Source organism: Rhinoderma darwinii, chromosome 6, assembly GCF_050947455.1.
Source record: "Rhinoderma darwinii isolate aRhiDar2 chromosome 6, aRhiDar2.hap1, whole genome shotgun sequence".
Taxonomy (NCBI): domain Eukaryota; kingdom Metazoa; phylum Chordata; class Amphibia; order Anura; family Rhinodermatidae; genus Rhinoderma; species Rhinoderma darwinii.
The window spans coordinates 34024202-34044521 of record NC_134692.1 but is presented as its reverse complement, the minus strand read 5'-3'; the positions used below and the strand labels follow the sequence as shown (position 1 = coordinate 34044521).

Below are 20320 nucleotides of genomic sequence, written 5' to 3'. Positions count from 1 at the left end.
CACAAAGAAACCTTTGCAGTCGCAAGGAAAAGTGTAACTGCCTGGATTTCTGCATTGATTACTAATAAATTGTAGTCTTGATTTGTTTTTGTCTATAATTGTGGCTTAGATAACAATCTAAACGGATAAAACACATTCCATGTAGGTAGAAATAGTGAGTGAACCTCTGTGTTAATGACTACTCCCAAGAGCTAATAGGTGTTTCAATTAAGAAGATGAAATTGAAAGTGTGGGTTTGTCAGGTGCTTTGCCCATTAAATAAAGACACACACAGCCTGGTTACTGACAAATCTGCCTTTCTCAACAAAAAAAAAGATTGGTTAGTGTGAAATATGCCTCAAGGCAAGCAACTGACAGACGTTTTAGAGACCTGCAAAGCTGGAAAAGGCTAGAAAAGCACTTGGATGTGCAAGATGGATGTACTGTTAGACAAATATTCTACAAATGGAGAATATTCAGGACTGTATCTACTCTCTAGTCCTGTTAAGATCACTGCAAGAGCACGATGGCAATCCTGAAAGAGGTGAGAAAGAACCCAAGAGTAACCGCGAAAGACCTACTAAAAATTATTCAAACTGCATAAACTTCTGTTCAAGAATGGTGTTCATGGAAGGACACAACGAAGGACACCACTGCTGTCCAAAAAAAACGTTTTGTTTCTTTTTCCTCCCCGCCTTCAAAAAGTCATAACACTTGTATTTTTTTGTTGACGCAACCATATGAGGGCTTAATTTTTAGGGGACAAGTTGTAGTTTCTAATCGTACTATTTAATATTATGTGCGATTGTAATGGGAAGCTGTGAAAAAAAATAGTTCCGAATGGGGTAGAATTTGAAAAAAACAAACAGTTCCGCCATTTTCTTATGGCTTTCTTTTTTACGGTGTTCAATGTACGGTGAAAATGATACATTACCTTTTTATTCTGCGGGTCAGTACGATCACGGTGATATAGTTTTTGTTATGTTTTAGTACCTTTAAAAAAAAAAAAACGTTTTGCATCGCAATATTGTGACCCCCGTAACTTTTTTTTATATTTCTTTGTAGAGAGCTATGTAAGGGGTCTTTGTACATGGAAAAATGTCGTTTTTTTTAAATTCCATTTTGGGGAATGTCTGGCATTTCGATCACTGTTTATAAAAAAAAAAATTTGTGGGGGGGAAAAAAAACCTGATTCGGCCATTTTGACTTTTTTTTTTTCCCCCCGCTATGACATTCATAGTGGATAAATATTTTTATAGATCGGCCGGTTTCGGATGCGGGGATACCTAATGTTTGTTTGTTTTTTGTTTATTTTTATATGTGATCTAGGGAAAAGGGGGTGATTCGAATTTTTATATATATATTTTTTTTTTACTTTTTATGTAGCTCCCCTTGGGTGCTTGAACCTGCGATCATTAGATCGCTTATGCCATAGAAGGCAATATCACTATATTGTAGTCTATGGAAAAACTAGTGCATTTCTATTGAGACCTGCCACAGGCAATCTTCCTATAGCAGGGCTTGGCGCGTTCACAAGGCTCCCAGCTGCTATAGGAGTATACCGGCTCTCGCGATCTTGCCGGGCGGGAGCCGGTACCGGCCCCGAAGTGAAAGGGTCAGTAAAAACTCCTCAGATGCCGGTGGTCACATCTGACACCGGAATCTGAGGGATTAAATGCTTGTGATCAGAAATTGTTGTGATCGCAAGCATTGCCACTGGGTCCCTGCTATGTAACACAACAGAGACCTTGTGGCTATTTTTCCCGCTCTGCTTCTGAGTGGGCACCATCTTTAACCCCTTAATGACCGCCGATACGTCTTTTTACGGCGGTCATTAGTGGGCTTTATTCTAGAGCGCCGCCAAACTACGTCGCTGCATTAGAATAAAGTAAACAGAGCAGGGAGCCGTGAAATCTCCCTGCTCTCAGCTGCCAGAAGCAGCTGAGGGCTGGGGGCGTCCCTGCTCTGCCGGGTGAGATCGATATTAGTATCGATCTCACCTGTTTAACCCTTCAGATGCGGTGCACAATAGCGAGCACCGCATCTGAATGGTTTTGCAGAGAGGGAGGGAGCTCCCTCTCATCTCACTGACACCCGGCGATAAAATCGCCGAGTGTCTGTGTCTTCTATGGCAGCCGGGGGTCTAATAAAGACCCCCAGGTCTGCCTGCAGCGAATGCCTGCTAGATCATGCCGCAGGCATGACCTAGCAGATGCCTGTCCGTTTTAAACGGACAGGCAGTAATACACTGCAATACAAAAGTATTGCAGTGTATTATAATAGCGATCGGAGGATAGGGAAGTCCCCTAGTGGGACTAGTAAAAAAGTAAAAAAAGTTTAATAAAGTTAATTAAAAAAAAAAGTGAAAAAAAAAAAAAATGAAAAACCCAGCTTTTCCCCTTACAAAATGCTTTACTATTAAAAAAAACTACAATAAAGCAAAAAAGTTACACATATTTGGTATCGCCGCGTCCGTAACGACCCCGACTATAAAGCTGTTACATTATTTAACCCGCACGGTGAACGTCGTAAAAAATAAAATAAAAAACAATGGAAAAATTGCTGTTTTCTGTTAATCCTGACTTAAAAAAAATGTGATAGAAAGTGATCAAAAAGTCGCATCTACTCTCAAATGGTACCAATAAAAACTGCAAGTCGTCCCGCAAAAAACAAGACCTTATACAGCTATGCCGACGCAAAAATAAAAAAGTTACAGCTCTTCGAATGTGACAATGGAAAAATCTAAAAAATGGCTTGGACATTAGGGCCCAGAATGCCAGCAGGGGGAAGGGGTTAAATACAGTTTCCCAACGTAAATGGGCCTATTAGCGACGGGAAAGGGTTAAAGCAAAAATGCACAACGTGATGTTTAGAATAAAAAAAAGAGCACTGCACACCAACTGCAAAACCTCATCCCAACTATGAAGCATGGTTTGAGGCTGCCTCAGGGCCTAGGCACCTTGTGATCATTGAGGGAACAATGAATGCCAAGGTGTATCAAAACATGTTACTGGAGAATGTAAGAGCAGCCGTCCATGACCTCAAGCTGAAGAGATATTGGGTGATCCAACAAGACAGTGATGACCAGAGCACGCAAGTAAATCAACTGAAGAATAGTTGAAAAAGATGATTTGTGTTCACAGGCCTGAACCTAGTCCTATTGAGATGTTGTGGAATGACCTGAAGAGGGCTATGCGACCAAAGTATCCTAGAAATATTGATGAACTGACACACATTTGCCGGGAGGAATGGTCCAAAATTACTCCTCAATGTTGTCCAAACTTATTTGCAGCTGCAGAAAACGTTTGGTGATTGCTTCTAAAGGGGATTCTGCAGGTTAATAAATTCAAGGGTTCACCTACATTTTCTCCTTGCACTGTGAATTTTTGCTCAATAACTGACATGAGCAGTACAACTGTTTTTTTGTTATTAGTTTATAGAATGCCCCTAATTGTGACTTGGATAACAATCCATTCACGTTTAATCAATGCAGAAAATATCATTCCAGATGGTTCACTTACTCTTGCAACCCGTTTTTATCGCCTGTCCGTCAGTCCTATAGACTGACCACCACCACTCCATTCAAATTGGGGACACGGTACCCTCGTTCTCATGAATGGTGAGGGTCCCAGCAGTCAGACTCCCACTGATCATACATTTATCACCTATTCTGTGGATAGGTGATAAATGCTTGTTGTGGGCCAACCCCTTAAAATTAGTGCATTTATTTACGGTTTTGCCACTTTTCAGATTTTTTGAGACCGGTTCATGCTGTAGACTTTTCTCAGCCTAGGAGAGGATCTGCATGTACAGGGTTAGACACAGATAGGCAGTCACTGTGCTGCCTCTTGTACTATTAGGTTGGAGATGGAAGAGGATTTAGTTTCTGTGGGAAGGATTCAGGACCTGTGACGTGCACTTTATTCATACTGCCTTACAATTTGCTAATGCAGCGACAATTTAACGCTGGCTCTACAGAGAGGAGGATTGACGATGTTCTGTATAGAGCTTAGGACACAAGGTGGTAAAGCGTAATCAGCTGTACCAGGACACTGCTGTCACACAGATCTGTAGGACGCCATTCCTCGCTTAGACTACCAGTAGAAAAATAAACTGGTACATTTGGCATAAATAAGCAGAGGAGGTTAGGTACGCCTTGTGGGCACTTGCAAATACAGAGGGGAGATTTATTAAGACTTGCATTTTATACGTCAGTTTTAATGTAAAGTGCGCTGGAGTACGTAGTGCCTTATTTATTTAGAGGTGCACTTCAATTACGCTTGGCGCATATTTGTACATCCGTGTGTCAGATAGTAAAGTCTACTCCAGCTATGAGCTGGCGTATATTTGAGCTATAATGTATGACAATTTCTGAAGTAAACTTGTGGGGCCACAGTTCCGCCACGCCACATCCACTTTATTGAAAAAGTGAGGTGAGCAGCATAAAAAAAACAAACCCGCAGAATGCCACTTTTTTACGCCCAAAAACTGTTTCTTTTTTCATGTATATTACACTTTACCTGGTAAAGTATTTCTTCTGAAAAAAAAATATTTTCTAAAGCCTCTATGTTTAACTTGTGCGTTGGGAAGTCTCCCAACGTACACGTTAAACGTGTTCATAGGGTTTTATTGGCCTCCATCGGGCTGGTATACGTCGGTCTATCTTTTTTTAAAAACTTTGAAATAACGTCGTAGACTTCTTTTCCATCCCACGCAAGAAGTTTTCTTTAACCTGAGGGTTATGGGTGACAAATGCTGCTGTATGGCATCCGTCACAGGCCACTCTTACTTTTGTTGTGTGCGTCGAGAAGCTCCAGTGACGTAGCTGTCCATATATGTACAGTTATCGGTGGCGCTTTGTGATGCAGCAGAAACTACCCTGCCCGCCTGCATGGCATCCCTATCCCCCCCCACAACCGCAAAACCTTTAAAACAGATGGAGTCCCATGCGGCTATCTCTGCCTGGGGAAGGTAGATAACTGGAGCTTTTAACCAGGGCATCTAAGTGGTTAAACGAGCGGGTTCCTGCTCATTACTGTGAAGTGGCGGCTGTATTATAAAGCCGACACCCACGTTTTATAGAGCGGGCTCAGCCTGTGAGCCCGGTTTCTACTCCCACACACACCCAGCTATGATGTAAGTATACGTCATACGTCGGTAAGGGGTTGTCCCAAGATTAAATATTACAGCTCTATTAGATCACACAACATAATCTAAAAGTGTAACTGTATTTTACAATTTGTTTCTCAATAATTCAACATTACGATCGGTGATCAGAAACTTTGTAATATATCTTATTACAGAAAAATGCCTCTTTCTCCACTCAGGCTCTTCTCCTCCTCACCTCGGCCTCCTACACTGATCACTTTCAATTCCCTGGTAAAAATCCGTATTCAGTAAGACAGCGATGAAGACGGATTATCAGCTCACTGAAGGATCAGGTTGCAGTTTTTCCCATAGAAGCCTATAGGGGGAGGGTGAGGAGGAGGGAGCTGCTGTACAGAGAGACGGGTTGAGAGCGACAGACGCTTCTGTTTTTTAGTAAGTGTTTTACTGTCTCACCCCAGTGCTGGATTCACAGCTACATTGCGCAATACAGTTGTATAATCTCCTGCATGCTGAGGTCAGGGAAAACGGACAATTAGAGCCTGCAGAGGGGAAAACAGAAGATAAATTCTGAATACAAGTCATGGTCAGGTATAATGTTGTTCCTCTTGTACACACAACTTATTCTGAAGTCACCTGAAATGACCATTACACCTTTAAGAAAAATGCTCCTGTGTGTAGATATTGCCGTTACATACCTGTTACTGGTGTTCTTTTAATTCCTCCTAAGAACATCCACCTAAAGTGCTAGTGAGAAGTAGCGCTGATTCTCATTGGCTGGCCTGCAAAATGCTAGGTATCACTTCGCCGGTAGTGTACAAGAGAATCCAGGCGGTGGAACTGAGCTACTGAGCATGTTTGACCAACTGCACTGGACACATTCGGTGAATGTTCCAAGAGGGAATGAAAAACCTCACCAGGGAGCGCTATAACAAGTATGTAACAGTAATATCTATACATAGGAGCGTTTAAAATGATTCCATTGAAAAACGTATGTTTTGTGTGATCTAACAGATTAAATATATAATTGTGGGACAATACCTTTTTAAACGCGACCATATATGTACCTGAAAATTCCTGAAACTTACAACTTGTCCTGCAAAAAACAAGACTTCATATCTAGGTAGTCAAAATAAGTTATGGTAACGCAATGTGAGAAGAAAAAAAATTTCCTTGGTTTTTATTGCCAAAATTGTCTCGGTCCTTAAGGGTAGAATTGTCTGTGACCACTGGAGATTACTGGCCACCGACACTGATGTCATTTGATAAGCGCAGACAGAACAACGTTATTTGGCACAGAACATTACATGTACTTTACTGTTAGGCCCCATGCACACGAACGGGAGAATTGCGGCCATGTTCATTTCTATGGGGCCATGCAAACGACTGTAGTTTTTACGGTCCGTGCATGGTCCGGGAGCCCGCACCGCAGAAAGAACGCACATGTCTTATTACGGCCGTGTTTTGCGGTCCGGGCTCATTGAAGATAATGGCCATGTGCATGTCCCGCGATTTGCTCGCGGCTGACAGTCCGCAGCTGGCCCACCCGAAAATCACGGCCGTGCACATGGCTACGGTAGTGTGCATGAGGCCTTAGGTGGCATGTTGTATCTGTTTTACGCAAGTCACATAAGGAGATCTATTGTTCTTATTCTAACACCCCTACTGAGCTGCCAACGCCCCACCAGAAGAGTTCAGTCTCATGCATAAAAAAAACACATTAGATTAAATTTAGAACGTGCAGATTCCTTATTAAATGGAATGTCGCAGATTTTTTATTTTTTTATTTTTTTTAAGTAAGTTAAAAATGAAGTTATAATTTTACATGTTTTCCTATGTTGGTCACCAGAGAGAGTACTTCCCAGAATTACAGCAAGGTGAATAATGGAAAGCACCCTGATCTACAGCTGCTGTAAATGTGGGAGGGAGACTCACCCTCCCTATTTTTGGCTACAAGTCAGGAAAAAGGTGTCTTCAAATTGCTTCGCATTGACCGGCTCCCATTTTGGGAGTGATTGTACAAATGGCAGCTGGCAGAAGCTCCACGACACACCAAATGGCTAAGAATGATGAAAGTCAAGAAGGGAGACCCTCTGCTGCGGGCACTACACGCATACACACGCGCGGCTCTGCTACACACGCGCGGCCCTGCTACACACGCACCCCCCCCCCTTACCTGCAGTGCGGCCAGTCTTCAAAATAGCGCCGGCTTTCCCCATACAAACCAGCTTTTATGCTGGGTCACTCTGCACTGCGCTTGCGCAGTACAGAGCGAGACTGCAGAAGCAAAGGACATAAGGAACGGGTCTGTTCGTTGTGTCCTATGCACTGTAGCTGCCGTATTCCGTATGTGTCGTTAAGAGACACATAAACAGATTAAATAAAATATGGCAGCCCCCAGTACAGTAAGAAAGTGTTAATAAAAAAAAAATTGTGTGTGGAAAAAATTGTCAATATAATATTTTATTAAATAAAGACATAAATTAATAAAAAAAATAATTAATGACACCTTTGCTTTAAGGCTGTAGAGGTGTTATAACGACCACTTGTTACAGAGGATTCAGATGATCTGAAATAAATATTTCTGGGTTTACTGTTAAATTTACTTTTAAAGGGGTTTTCCCACAAACAACACTTATCCACTATTTCAGTCATTCCCAAAGGGTTAGAGCGGCTGGGCGCATACGAGATCAGCACTCCATTTAAATGGGGAACGCGGATCCTCCATTCTCCCAATTGGTGGGGGTCCCAGCGACCCGACATTTATCCCCTATCGTGTGGAAAGGGGAGAAGTGTTCATGGGGAAATCCCATTAAAGTTATTTTTCAAAATGAATACTAGTATTGAGGTGTTATATATTATCACTGGAAAGTGCAGATTAATAAAATATTGCTTTTAATTTTATATAAAAGGCATAGTGATTTAAATCTTATACATACAAGAAAAATGGATGCTCCAGACCATTTAGTTGCAATGGATGTGAGTAACCAACAACCTGCCGTGGTTCAGACGTTTCCCTTATGTATGGGATATCTTCTATAAACTACCAAATCACCAGTGGATGGGTAGTAGGAGATAAACCCAAATATTTCTAGCGTTCCAGCTACTGTAACCCTTCTTGGCAAATTGGTCGATCGCCCCGAATGGGGCAGCCCTACACAGGAACCTATTCCTCTTGTTTCCCTATTATGCCCTGTCAACCCTATGCGTTTCCATCTATTGTAACCCAGATTTCTTCAGGGGTCAGAGGCTGACTAGATTTTGAAAAAGGTTCATAATGCAGGTTCTCTTAACCCCTACCCGCACCAGGACGTAACTGTCCGTCGTTGCGGGAAGTTACTTCCCGCACGAGGACGTACAGTTACTGAGTTAATCCCGGTGCACACTGTCGGCGACAGTGTGCACCGGGAACCAGGAGGTCAGCTGTCGCCGACAGCTGACACTCCCCTCTTGCCGGCCAGCGGTCCTTTGCCGCTGATTTCGGCGCATTAACCCCTTAAATTCGGCGATCGGGTGCAATCGCCGAATTTTAGGGGTTTCTAACATATCGGCAGACCCCCGTCCGAAATCGCGGGGTCTGCCGATAGTTAGTATGGCAAACGGAAGCCAAACAATGGCTTCCGGGTCTGCCATGGACAGAAGCCCATCAGGACCAACCTTCGGCTGGTCCTGATAGGCTTCCTGTCAGAGTGACAGAAAGTCACTGTGCCGTTCCCGATGCACACTGTCGGCGACAGTGTGCATCGGGAACTTGGAGATCAGCTGTCCCCGACAGCTGACACTCTCCAGTGTTGCCGATCAGCGGCTCATTGCCGCTGATTTCGGCAATTAACCCGTTACATGCGGGGCTCGATTGCGATCTCCGCATGTAGCGGGTTTGTAGCGCATCAGCAGCCCCCATGCAATCGTGGGGGCTTCTGATGCTTGTGATGGCACCCGGGGGCCAGACAATGGCCCCCAAGTCTGCCATGTATGTCAGCCTATGAGGATCAGCCTCTGCTGGTCCTCGTAGACCAACTGTCAGAGTGACTGTGACGTCACACTGACAGTTGGAATACATTACACTACCTAGGTAGTGTAATGTATTCTAGCAGCGATCAAAGCTGCAGGTCAAAAAAAAGAAAGTGTAAAAAGTAAAAGAAAAGTTAATAAACAAAAATATAAAGTAAAAAAAGTTAATAAAAATGTTTTATAAAAGTGTAAAAATAAAAGGTTTTGTTTTCCTATAATAAGTCATTTATTCTAGGGAAAAAATGAAAACGTTAAAAAAAAAAGTACACATATTTGGTATCGCCGCGTTCGTAACGACCCAATCTATGAAACTATAATGTTAATTTTTCCGCACGGTGAACGCCGCAAACAAAATAAACGGAAAACTGTCAGCATCGCTATTTTTTGGTCACCACCCCTCCCAAGATATAGAATAAAAAGTGATCAAAAAGTCGCATTTACCCCAAAATGGTACCAATAAAAACTACAACCCGTCCCGCAAAAAACAAGACCTCCCACAGCTTTTTTGACGAAAAAATAAAAAAAGTTACGGCTCAGAATAGCGTGTCCCAGAAAATAAATTATTTTATAGAAACTTAATTTTATTGTGCAAACGCTGCAAAACTTAAAAAAAGACTATACACATATGGTATCGGCGTAATCGTACCGACCGGCAGAATAAATTAAAACGTAATTTATTGCGCACGGTGAACGCTGTAATAAATAAAGAATTTAAAGCGCCAAAATCGCTGTTTTTTGGTCACCCTAGCTCTAAAAAAGATCCTGAGGGGCCAAAATGCTCACTATACCACTAGAAAAATTCCTTGAGGGGTGTAGATTCCAAAATGGGGTCACTTTTGGCGGGTTTCCACTGTTTTGGTCCCTCCGGGGCGTTGCAAACCCGACATGGCACTGAAAACCAATCCAGCAAAATCTGCACTCCAAAATCCAAAAGGCGCTCCCTTCCTTCTGAGCCCTGCTGTGGGTCCAAACATCAGTTTACGACCACATATGGGGTATTGCCGTAATCGGGAGAAATTGCTTTACAAATTTTGGGGTGCTTTTTCTCCTTTATTCCTTGTAAAAATGAAAAAATTCTATGTTTCCACAGAAAAATAGGTGATTTTCATCTTCACAGACTAATTCCACTAAATTCTGCAAAAAAACTGTGGGGTCAATATGCTATCTATACCCCTAGAAAAATGCCTTGAGGGGTGTAGTTTCCAAAATGGGGTCACTTTGGAGGGGTTTCGGCTGTTTAGGTACCACAAGACCGCCTCAAACCTGACATGTTGCCTAAAATATATTCCTAAAAAAAGGAGGCCCCGAAATCCACTAGCTGCTCCTTTGCTTCTGAGGCCTGTGTTTCAGTCCATTAGGACACTAGGGCCACATGTTGGATATTTCTAAAATCTGCAGAATCTGGGCAATAAATATTGAGTTGCGTTTCCCTGGTAAAACCTTCTGTGTTACAGATTTTTTTTTATTACAAATGAATTTCGGCAAAAAAAATGAAATTTGTAAATTTCACCTCTACTTTGCCTTAATTCCTGTGAAACGCCTAAAGGGTTAAAATATTTTCTGAATGTGGTTTTGAATACCTTGAGGGGTGCAGTTTTCAAAATGGGGTGATTTATGGGGACTTTCTAAAATATAAGGCCCTCAAAGCCACTTCAGAACTGAACTGGTCCCTGAAAAAATAGCCTTTTGAAATTTTATTGAAAATATGAGAAATTGCTGCTAAAGTTCTAAGCCTCGTAAAGTCCGAGAAAAATAAAATTACGTGAAAAAAAATGATGCAAACATAAAGTAGACATATAGGGGATGTTAACTAGTGACTATTTTGTGTGGTATTACTATCTGTTTCACAAGCAAATACATTTAAATTTAGAAAAATGCTAATTTTTGCAAATTTTTGCTAAAATTTGAAGTTTTTCACAAATAAATATTGAATTTATCGACCAAATTTTTTCACTAACATAAAGTACAATATGTCACGAGAAAACAATCTCCGAATCGCTTGGATAGGTAAAAGCATTCCGGAGTTATTACCACATAAAGTGACACATGTCAGATTTGAAAAAATAGGCTGTGTCCACAAGGCCAAAACAGGCTGTGTCCTAAAGGGGTTAAGTGGAGCTTTTAAGTTTCACATTTTATTTATCACAAGGAGATCTGTGCAGTCGCAGTTTAGCTTGGCCTTCATTCCAGGCCTGTGGTATCGGCATTAGACTTCCATGTTAAGATGTAGGGGGTACCTTTTTATATACTTTGTCTCTATACATGGCCCACGATATGTTTGCTTGTTTTATTATATTATTTTGTTGCCCTAATGTAATAATTGCCCTCTGCACGAAAAATAAATAGACTAGGTGGACCTGGGCGCACAAACCCCACCTCTATCTTTTAAAGCCATCCTCTTCTATTTCCTATAAGCTGCTGGAACCTATAACCCAGCATATTTGTTAATTCTTCTTTTGGATTATGTAATAGTTTGTCCTGTAATGAAATTCTCACAGCACAATAGTTCTGAAAATGTATAAATTATGCAGACTGACGGCTCTTGTAATTATTTGATGCCTTCAAGCAGCATTAACGTCTTGGCATGATATGCTTGAGGGGAACCAGTCTGAAAATATGATTGAGAATAGTCTCTGTACCAATTGACCCTGAAAAAAATAAACTTTTGACTGCAAGCAATAAGTCTGGTTTTAGGTAGAAATACCTTCTAATAAATCTGTCTTGCTCTCGTTCTCTGTTGTAGTTTACTGTTGTCCTATATTAATTTTCATTATTTTTCTGTACAGACTGAGGAGTTGACATCGGTGCAATTGACAGGAGGCCCTAATAGATGGGAAGTGTTGACTCCAGCCCAAGCTGCATTGAAAGATGAAGCTGGAAATATAGTTCAGCTCCCAGGTGGCGCTACAGTAACATCAAGTGGACAGTATGTGCTGCCCATTCAGACTCTTCAGAATCAGCATCTCTTTTCTGTAGCACAAGGAACAGACACCGCTAATGGCACTCTGTCTAATGTGCAGTATCAAGTTATACCACAGCTTCAGACATCCGATGGTCAACAGGTCCAGCTTGGCTTTGCCACGTCTTCTGATAATGGTGGTTTAGATCAAGAATCTGGTCAGATTCAGATTATTCCTGGAAATTCTAGTCTTTTGTCATCAAATCCAAATATATTAACTCAAGCCGGGCAACTTCAGCAGATTCAAGGAGTTACAATTGGTGGCTCAACATATGGAGGACAAACCCAAGTTGTCGCTAATGTCCCACTTGGTCTTCCCGGTAACATCACCTTTGTTCCTATAAATAGTGTTGATCTAGATTCACTGGGTCTGTCTGGTAGTTCAGAAGCCATGACGGGCATTACTGCAGATGGACACATGATAAGTGCAGGGCAAGCCATGGATAGCTCTGATACTTCTGAAAGGACTGCAGAGCAAGAGCATGTTTCTCCTGAAGCTGGTGAAACAAACTCTGAAACAGATTTGTTTGTGCCAACTTCATCTCAGCTTCCGGTTACTATAGACAGTACAGGAATGCTTCAGCAAAGTGGAAACAGTTTGGCCAACAGTCCATCTGGGCACATGCAAACATCTGATCTTCAGGGAAACTACATCCAGACTTCGATTTCTGATGAGTCGCAGAACATTCAGGTCTCTACATCACAATCAATGGTACAGCAAATCCAGCTTCAAGATAGTCAGCAGGCCACCAGTCAAGCCCAACTTGTGCAAAGCATTGCGCAACAGGCAATCCAGGCTGTTCAGGCTGGAGGTCAAGGCATATCGTCACAAGCTTTGCAGAACCTTCAGTTGCAGCTTAACCCTGGAACATTTTTAATTCAAGCCCAAACAGTGAGTCCTTCTGGCCAAATTGCCTGGCAAACATTTCAAGTTCAAGGTGTACAGAACTTGCAAAACTTGCAGATTCAGAATTCGTCTCCTCAACAGATAACATTGACACCTGTGCAGACACTCACACTTGGCCAAGTTTCCGGAGGGGGTACTCCAGTTAGTTTAAGTACTGGTCAGTTGCCAAATCTACAGACTGTTACAGTAAACTCTTTAGATGCTGCAGGTATTCATTTGCAGCACGGAGACCACTCTGACAGCCCTACAGGTATGTTTAATTTTCCTTCCTATAATGTCATAATTTAAAACTGGACAAATCCCAGAGCCAGGTAGTCAACAAAACATATATTATTTTTTTTTATTTTTTTTTTTTTTTTTTTGCTGGCCACTAAAAAAAACAAAAAAAACCAGGTTGTCTCCTGGAATGGTCTGACTGGCTCCTTTTTGTTCTTCAGTATTTTGGCTGCCCCTAGTGTCGGTTTTGCTTATATCTTGCATTGATTTATATCTTGCATTGATCGAAGAATTTACAAGCGAATGCCTTTTAAATCCAGTTTATTCCTTTGTTTGGGACTAGTTGGTAATATGGTAGTATAACACACATTATTGGGATTTTCTACAATTCTTCATCTGTAAATGTTTAATCTGAGTTTCCTGTGCCAGAATGAGCAGATGAAGCGGTTTATTAGCACTATTTGTTGTACTCCGTTCAATGGCACAGGAAGAGGAAGTTACATGTGCGGAAGGGCCACTCACATGTACCAAATAAGAGCAAATGCCACAAGCATTGAAGGAAATATTGCATCTGATGAGTGCGGGCATTGTTAAATACCGAAGGCCATGTTCGCTTTATTTTTTTTCTAGCACACAACGAATGGCACCTTATTGTGGGTCATTCTCTGGCTTGCACTGTAAAACACACTGGGTCTTCTGTGGATCCTCATTTTGAAGATGTTTGTTAGCCTCTGTGCACCCTGCATTTGCAGTCTACAGTTAACATATACGCTGGGAAAACTTTCTGGCCTATACGGTAAACGTATTCATAGGCCCACATTCACTGGCAAAGGCTAAAAGTGTGTGCATTTGGCCTCTGTCGGGCCAGTATACATGAGTATACTGCAAGAAAAAAAAAAGGGTGGAATATCGTAGTAGACTACGCTATTTCATACTCCGATAACCATTAAGAAGTATACCCTATGGGCGACATATCCCACTGCATGTTACATTGCAGCCTCCTTCGGAGGTATACATCGGGACAACCTTCTGACGTATACCTTTGACATGCACTGCAAATGCAGTGTGCACAGAGCTTTATGCAATCAGGGATTGCCCTGAAGCTCTAACTTTCTCTACAAGAGGAACTGCAGCAGCTGATGTTTATTAAGAATAATGTACCTCGTAGGATCAATTAGATGCTTTACCCTGGCAATTTTTAGTGAATCGGTTTGTTTTAATTAACCGTACAAACATTGGCCCTACAGTTTCTTTTGTTTTGGTTTTGATTGAAGAGGTTGTCTCACGAAGATCCCTTTACCTATGTCTTAAAGAGGCTCTGTCACCAGATTATCAAATCCCTATCTCCTATTGCATGTGATCGGCGCTGCAATGTAGAGAACAGTAACGTTTTTTTTAAACGATAATTTTTGGCCAAGTTATGAGCAATTTTATATTTATGCAAATGAGCCTTTCTGATGGACAACTGGGCGTGTCTTCTCTTATTTCCAACTTGGCGTGTATTGTGTTTGAAACATCTGGGCGTGTTTACTTGTTTTACTAGCTGGGCGTTGTGAATAGAAGTGGATGATGCTGACATATGATGCTGACAAACACTTCTATTCACAACGCCCAGCTAGTAAAACAAGTAAACGCACCCAGATGTTACAAACACAATACACGCCCAGTTGTCCATTAGAAAGGCTCATTTGCATAAATATAAAATAGCTCCTAACTTGGCCAACAATTATCGATTTTCAAAAAAAACCAATGTTACCGTTCTCTACATTGCAGCGCCGATCACATGCAATAGGAGATAGGGATTTGATAATCTGGTGACAGAGCCTCTTTAAGTCAGACTGGAATCCCGTTCGAGTCGCCTGACCAACTTGAGTTATAAAAGTCATGTAGACCAAACCTCTTTTACAACTTTGAAACCCCTCAAAATTATTAAAAACAGTAACCATTTGCTATTTTCTGTCAGTCGTGTCACTCACAAGTATGTCAAAACTAAAATGTACCATTGCAAAAGATTTTACTTGAAGTTGTAGTCATTCCTACCCATATAAAGATTATAGGCGGTTATGTAACATTAAAAAATGTCGTCTTTATCGGCTTGTAATATGACATCTGAACATGCTGTACTAATCCTCCGATGTTACGTGCCTTCCAAGAGCAGAACACATTTGTTATAATTTTCTGTGCCAAGTACGATCAATCTCTGCAGTCACTGCACTTACAGCTGGAAACCATTTGATAATAAGCCAGTGGAGGAGATTGCATTCTCCACTACTGTACCTCAGGCAACAAAGTGGGTGCTTTGGAAGGCCGCTTGATATCGTCACACACCTAAATACCTTAATTAGGAGCCACCCGAGCCTTTTTCCTGTCTGAAGTTATTTTAGTCTGATTCATAAGAATATTCATGAGAATGATTTCAGAGCCTTTACAGGAGTCACTGACTCCTCTAGAGGTGTTATTGCAACCTCTGTATGGGGGTATCCCTACTCAGTCTTGGCACGGTCCAATCAGTGCTGACGTACCAAAGGCACATCCCTTTGTCAAGGGGAATAATAACACCCAGTTGTCAATAGATTAATACATTTATAGGAGGAATAACCTGAGGAACTGCACAGCACTATTCTAATAAAACAGGTATTTTAAAATTTGCAGCAACCCTTGAAATCCATGCAGATTTTTTTTATTTTTTCCCCCCACAGCATGTCAATGGGGTATTTTAAAACCTCTTTCACATGCATTGAACCGTACGTTATTGCAGATTTTTGCTGAAGTCTTGTTCATAGTATTTGGTTGTTGGAGACTGCATATAACTTGCCATAGCACATGTACCTCTGCGTGCCTCTGATTTTATATGGGGGGTTTCTGTGAAAATCTGCAATCTGATGGCATTCTGTTTTACAGAGGTATTTTCCCCTAGAAGTGATGCTTTACAGATGTGGGAAAAAAATATTCAAGGTATTTTAGACTGGAGCTTACATGGAGACCTTCTGTAACCGTCTAATTACTCAGTCACTTCCTATAGACTTAATTTACTCAACAGTGATTTGCGGTGTCGTGCTACAAAAAGTCTTCATTTAGCCCGAGTTGAAATGTTGGAAAAGTGAAAAGCAAATTGGTGCATCTCCTCACATTGAAAATATAAATTTAATTTCTTAAAATCAACTTCAAAGCGTGGACTTCTTTAATTCTATTAGGCTTCGTTCACGCCTGCACCTGGGCTCCGTTCCGACGGAACGCCTGAGATTTCCGTTAAAATGGAGCCCTGACTGACACGAACGGAAACCATAGGTTTCCGTTGCCATCACCATTGTTTTCAATGGTGACTGATCCGGTGCTAATGGTTTCAGTTTGTCTCAGTTGTGCAAGGATTCCGTCGTTTTAATGGAATCAATAGCGTTATCTACTACGCTATTGATTCAGTCAAAACGACGGAACCCTTGCAATACTGAGACAAACGGAAACCATTCGCACCGGATCAGTCACCATTGAAAACAATGGTGATGGCAACGGAAACCTTTGGTTTGTCAGTCAGGGTCCCGTTCCGGCAGAAAGTCAGAACGGGACCCTGGCGCAGATGTGAGCGAAGCCTTACATGGTTTTATTTCTGTATTGAAAGAAACATTATGTTGGAAAACCTCAATCTGTTATCCTTTTTACATCCTTTTTAGCGATCCGAATTAAGGAAGAAGAACCTGATCCAGAGGAGTGGCAACTTACTGGTGATTCTACCGTCAATACCAATGATTTAACCCACCTGAGAGTCCAAGTTGTTGATGATGAGCTTGACCAACCAAATCAAGAGGGAAAAAGGCTTAGAAGAGTGGCTTGCACTTGTCCCAACTGTAAAGATGGAGCTGGAAGGTTTGTACCCGGAGTTTCCCACCAATAGACTATTTGTCTTTAAATGAAATAGCTTATTTTTCTACTCCAATCAGTAAGCTTTTTTTCCAGCACAGAGAGAGAATGTCTAAAAATAAAGATTTCAGTGTCACATCTATGGAAATGTGAACATTACTATGGGTCATATTTGTTACCAACTCAAAAATGAGGTTGGTCTTAACCCTTTATATTTTGCATGTTATTTTGATAGGTCCAGTTGCATGTTCAAATGCACAGTAAGCTTGCCTTCGTTCTGTTTTTTTTTTATCGGCTGAAGAACTTTTCTGCATTCACTTATGTACGTGTCTGATTTCTTTCAACTACCTCAGGGGTACCAACCTTGGTAAGAAAAAGCAACACATCTGTCATATCCCAGGATGTGGTAAAGTGTATGGTAAAACATCACATCTAAGAGCTCATCTGCGTTGGCATTCTGGGGAACGTCCGTTTGTTTGTACTTGGATGTTCTGCGGCAAAAGGTTTACGCGGAGTGATGAACTGCAGCGACATAGAAGGACACATACTGGTAAGGATTGGTGGTCTCTTGGTGCATTCTTGTTATGAAAAGTATTTCCCAGTCAATGTTCTTGATAATTGTACTAGGATGGGTAGAATCATTATTTCCTCTGAATGCTATGCTGGTTTTGATGCTCCAAATCGTCCTGGTTGTAAAAGTTTTGTATAGTATGTTAAGGGTAAGTCCATACTTGTATTACCATGTGTCTCTTTTCTGTTTTCCTTACGTTGAGGTTTCTCCCCTGTATGGTTACATACTTTGCAAGCCTTTTATAGCATGTACGTTTTTCACATTTGAAAGTGAATTTTCTGCAAAATGTAGGTGAATTTTTTTTTTTCTATACCAGTCTGAGTTCACTAATTTGCTACCCTCAGATTCAAGGGGTTGTCCCACTAAAACAACTTATCACCTATCCACAGGATAGACAAAGTGTTTTCACTGCTGTGGGTCCCACCGCTGGGACCCTGACCGATTAAGAGAACGGGGGTCCCGATTCCCCTGAATGAAGGGTGCTCTGCTATCTAGCAGTACGATAGAACTGAACTGAAAGCGTTACAGCCGCTTCAGGCTAGCCATCAGTGTGTAATCTCAGCATCCCCCACCCTCTTTCCATCAATACTTACTTCCGATATTTCAAAACAGAGGATTTGTGCACAAGTACGGTGTACTTTTGCCTTTAAATCTGAATTTTAGGATCTTTTGGCTCAAATTACCATATTTGACCCAAATCTTGCTAAAAAGTCCCTGCGTCTTAGGGGGGATTCACACGAGCGTGTATTCGGTCCGTGCGGGCCGCGTGGTTTTCACGCGGCACGCATGGACCAATACAAGTCTATGGGGCAGTACAGACAGTCCGTGTTTTTTGCGCAGCGTTTGTCTGCTGCGCAAAAAGCGTGACAGGTTCAATAACTGCGTATTTCGCGCATCACGCACCCATTGAAGTCAATGGGTGCGTGAAAATCACGCGCACCACACGGAAGCACTTCCGTGGGACGAGCGTGATTCGCGCAACAGCAGTGAAAAGGATGAATGAAAACAGAAAAGCACCACGTTCTTTTCTGTTTCCGAACATCCAAACGGAGTGTCTTTGCGATGAGTGAAGCCGGACAAGCGTACCGAACTTCACCGGGTTCGGCCAAACTCGTTTTGGCCGATCCCGGCAAAAAAATTATCGGTACGCGACGTCAGGAGATAGTCACTGTCCATGGTGCTGAAAGAGTTAAACTGTTTCAGCACCATGGACCGTGACTTCCGATCCCAAAATACATGAACCTGTAGAAAAAAAAACGAAGTTCTGACTTACCGCTAACTCCCGGCTTCTTCCTCCAGTCTGACCTCCCGGGATGACAATTAAGTCCAAGTGACAGCTCCAGCCAATCACAGGCCAAGCACAGGCTGCAGCGGTCACATGGACTGGCGCGTCATCCAGGGAGGTAAGGCCCGATGTCAAGCGAGGCGCGTCACCAAGGACGCGTCACCAAGGCAACGGCCGGGAAGTTCTCGGTAAGTACGAACTTTTTCTTTTTTTTCTACAGGTTTTGCGATATTGTGTTCGGCATTCACTGTCGAGGGTGCTGAAAGAGTTAGCTCTTTCAGCACCTTGGACAGTGACGGCCGTCGACTAGCCTCATCTCTATGATGGCGGCTGCGCGAAAATCACGCAGCCGCGCATCAGACACGGATGACACACGCAGCTGTCAAATGTTTTTTGCGCGCGCAAAAACGCAACGCTCGTGTGAATCTAACCCCTTCCCGCCCCATGATGTGCCGGCACATTATTTGAGCGGAAAGGGGATGATGTTTGGAGCGGGCTCACGCTGAGCCCGCTTCATACCCTGCAGGTGTCCGCTGTGTTTTACAGCTGACACGCTGCTCTGACAGCCAGGAACAACGATGGCGCTGTTCCTGGCCGTTAAATGCCGTGGTCCATAGCGACTGCTTAATTTATAAGGGTCTTCCCATGAAGGACATTTATGACATCCACAGGATAGGTCATTAATGTTAGATTCGGGTCCCACGCACCCATCACTAGAACGGGGCCCCCTAAACCCCGTTCTAGCTTACTCGGCTCCACTGTCTCCCGGCCACTTCAATTCCTGGTTACATGGTCGGGAGTTACGGAAACAATGTAGCACCGCGTGCTATGCTGTTTCCGGAACGCAGTACCTACGAAAACAGCGTCCTTGGTCGAGTTACGTAAACCGTGTAACTCACTGAGCTACGCTGTTGCCGGAACTCCCATAGAACTGAATAGTAGTTACGGAAACAGCGTAGCTCGCATGCTACTCTGCATCTGTAACTGCCATCCACTACTATGAGCGTTACGGAAACAGCGTAACTCAGCGAGTTACACTGTTTCCTTAACTCATCCATGTATTGTAGTATTGTACCAGCGATCTAATGATCGCTGGTTCAAGTCCCCTAAAGGAACTAATAAAATGAGTAAAGAAAAAAAAGTTGGGTACATTTTCAGGAATGTAAAAAAATATGAAGTTAAAAAAAAACCTTTTTCTCATTATTCCCCAAGCACAATGTAAAAAATAAAAAAAATTGTTATTGCAGCGTCCGTAAAAGTCCGAACTATTACAATATAGCATATTTTTTCTTTGTAAAAGTAGTAAAATAGGAAATATTTTCCTATTTTCTGTTGTCTAGAACCTTGGTGCGTCTTATAGTGTGAAAAATACAGTACTGGGGGCTTGGTTTCCTGTAGTTTTATGATGCTATCCTTTCTTTGCTGACTTCC

The 20320-nt window shown here is 42.2% G+C and overlaps 1 protein-coding gene across 6 annotated transcripts in view; it reads left to right on the top strand.

Annotated features, from left to right (window-relative positions):
• Positions 1–20320, top strand: part of SP3 (Sp3 transcription factor) — a 41080-nt gene that overhangs the window by 18600 nt on the left and 2160 nt on the right. For all 6 annotated transcript variants that reach the window (XM_075829478.1, XM_075829480.1, XM_075829481.1 and 3 more), the window contains 3 exons: positions 11883–13212; positions 16847–17039; positions 17387–17583. In XM_075829478.1, coding sequence (XP_075685593.1) covers positions 11883–13212; positions 16847–17039; positions 17387–17583 — 1720 coding nt within the window. The remainder of the gene's footprint in view (positions 1–11882; positions 13213–16846; positions 17040–17386; positions 17584–20320) is intronic.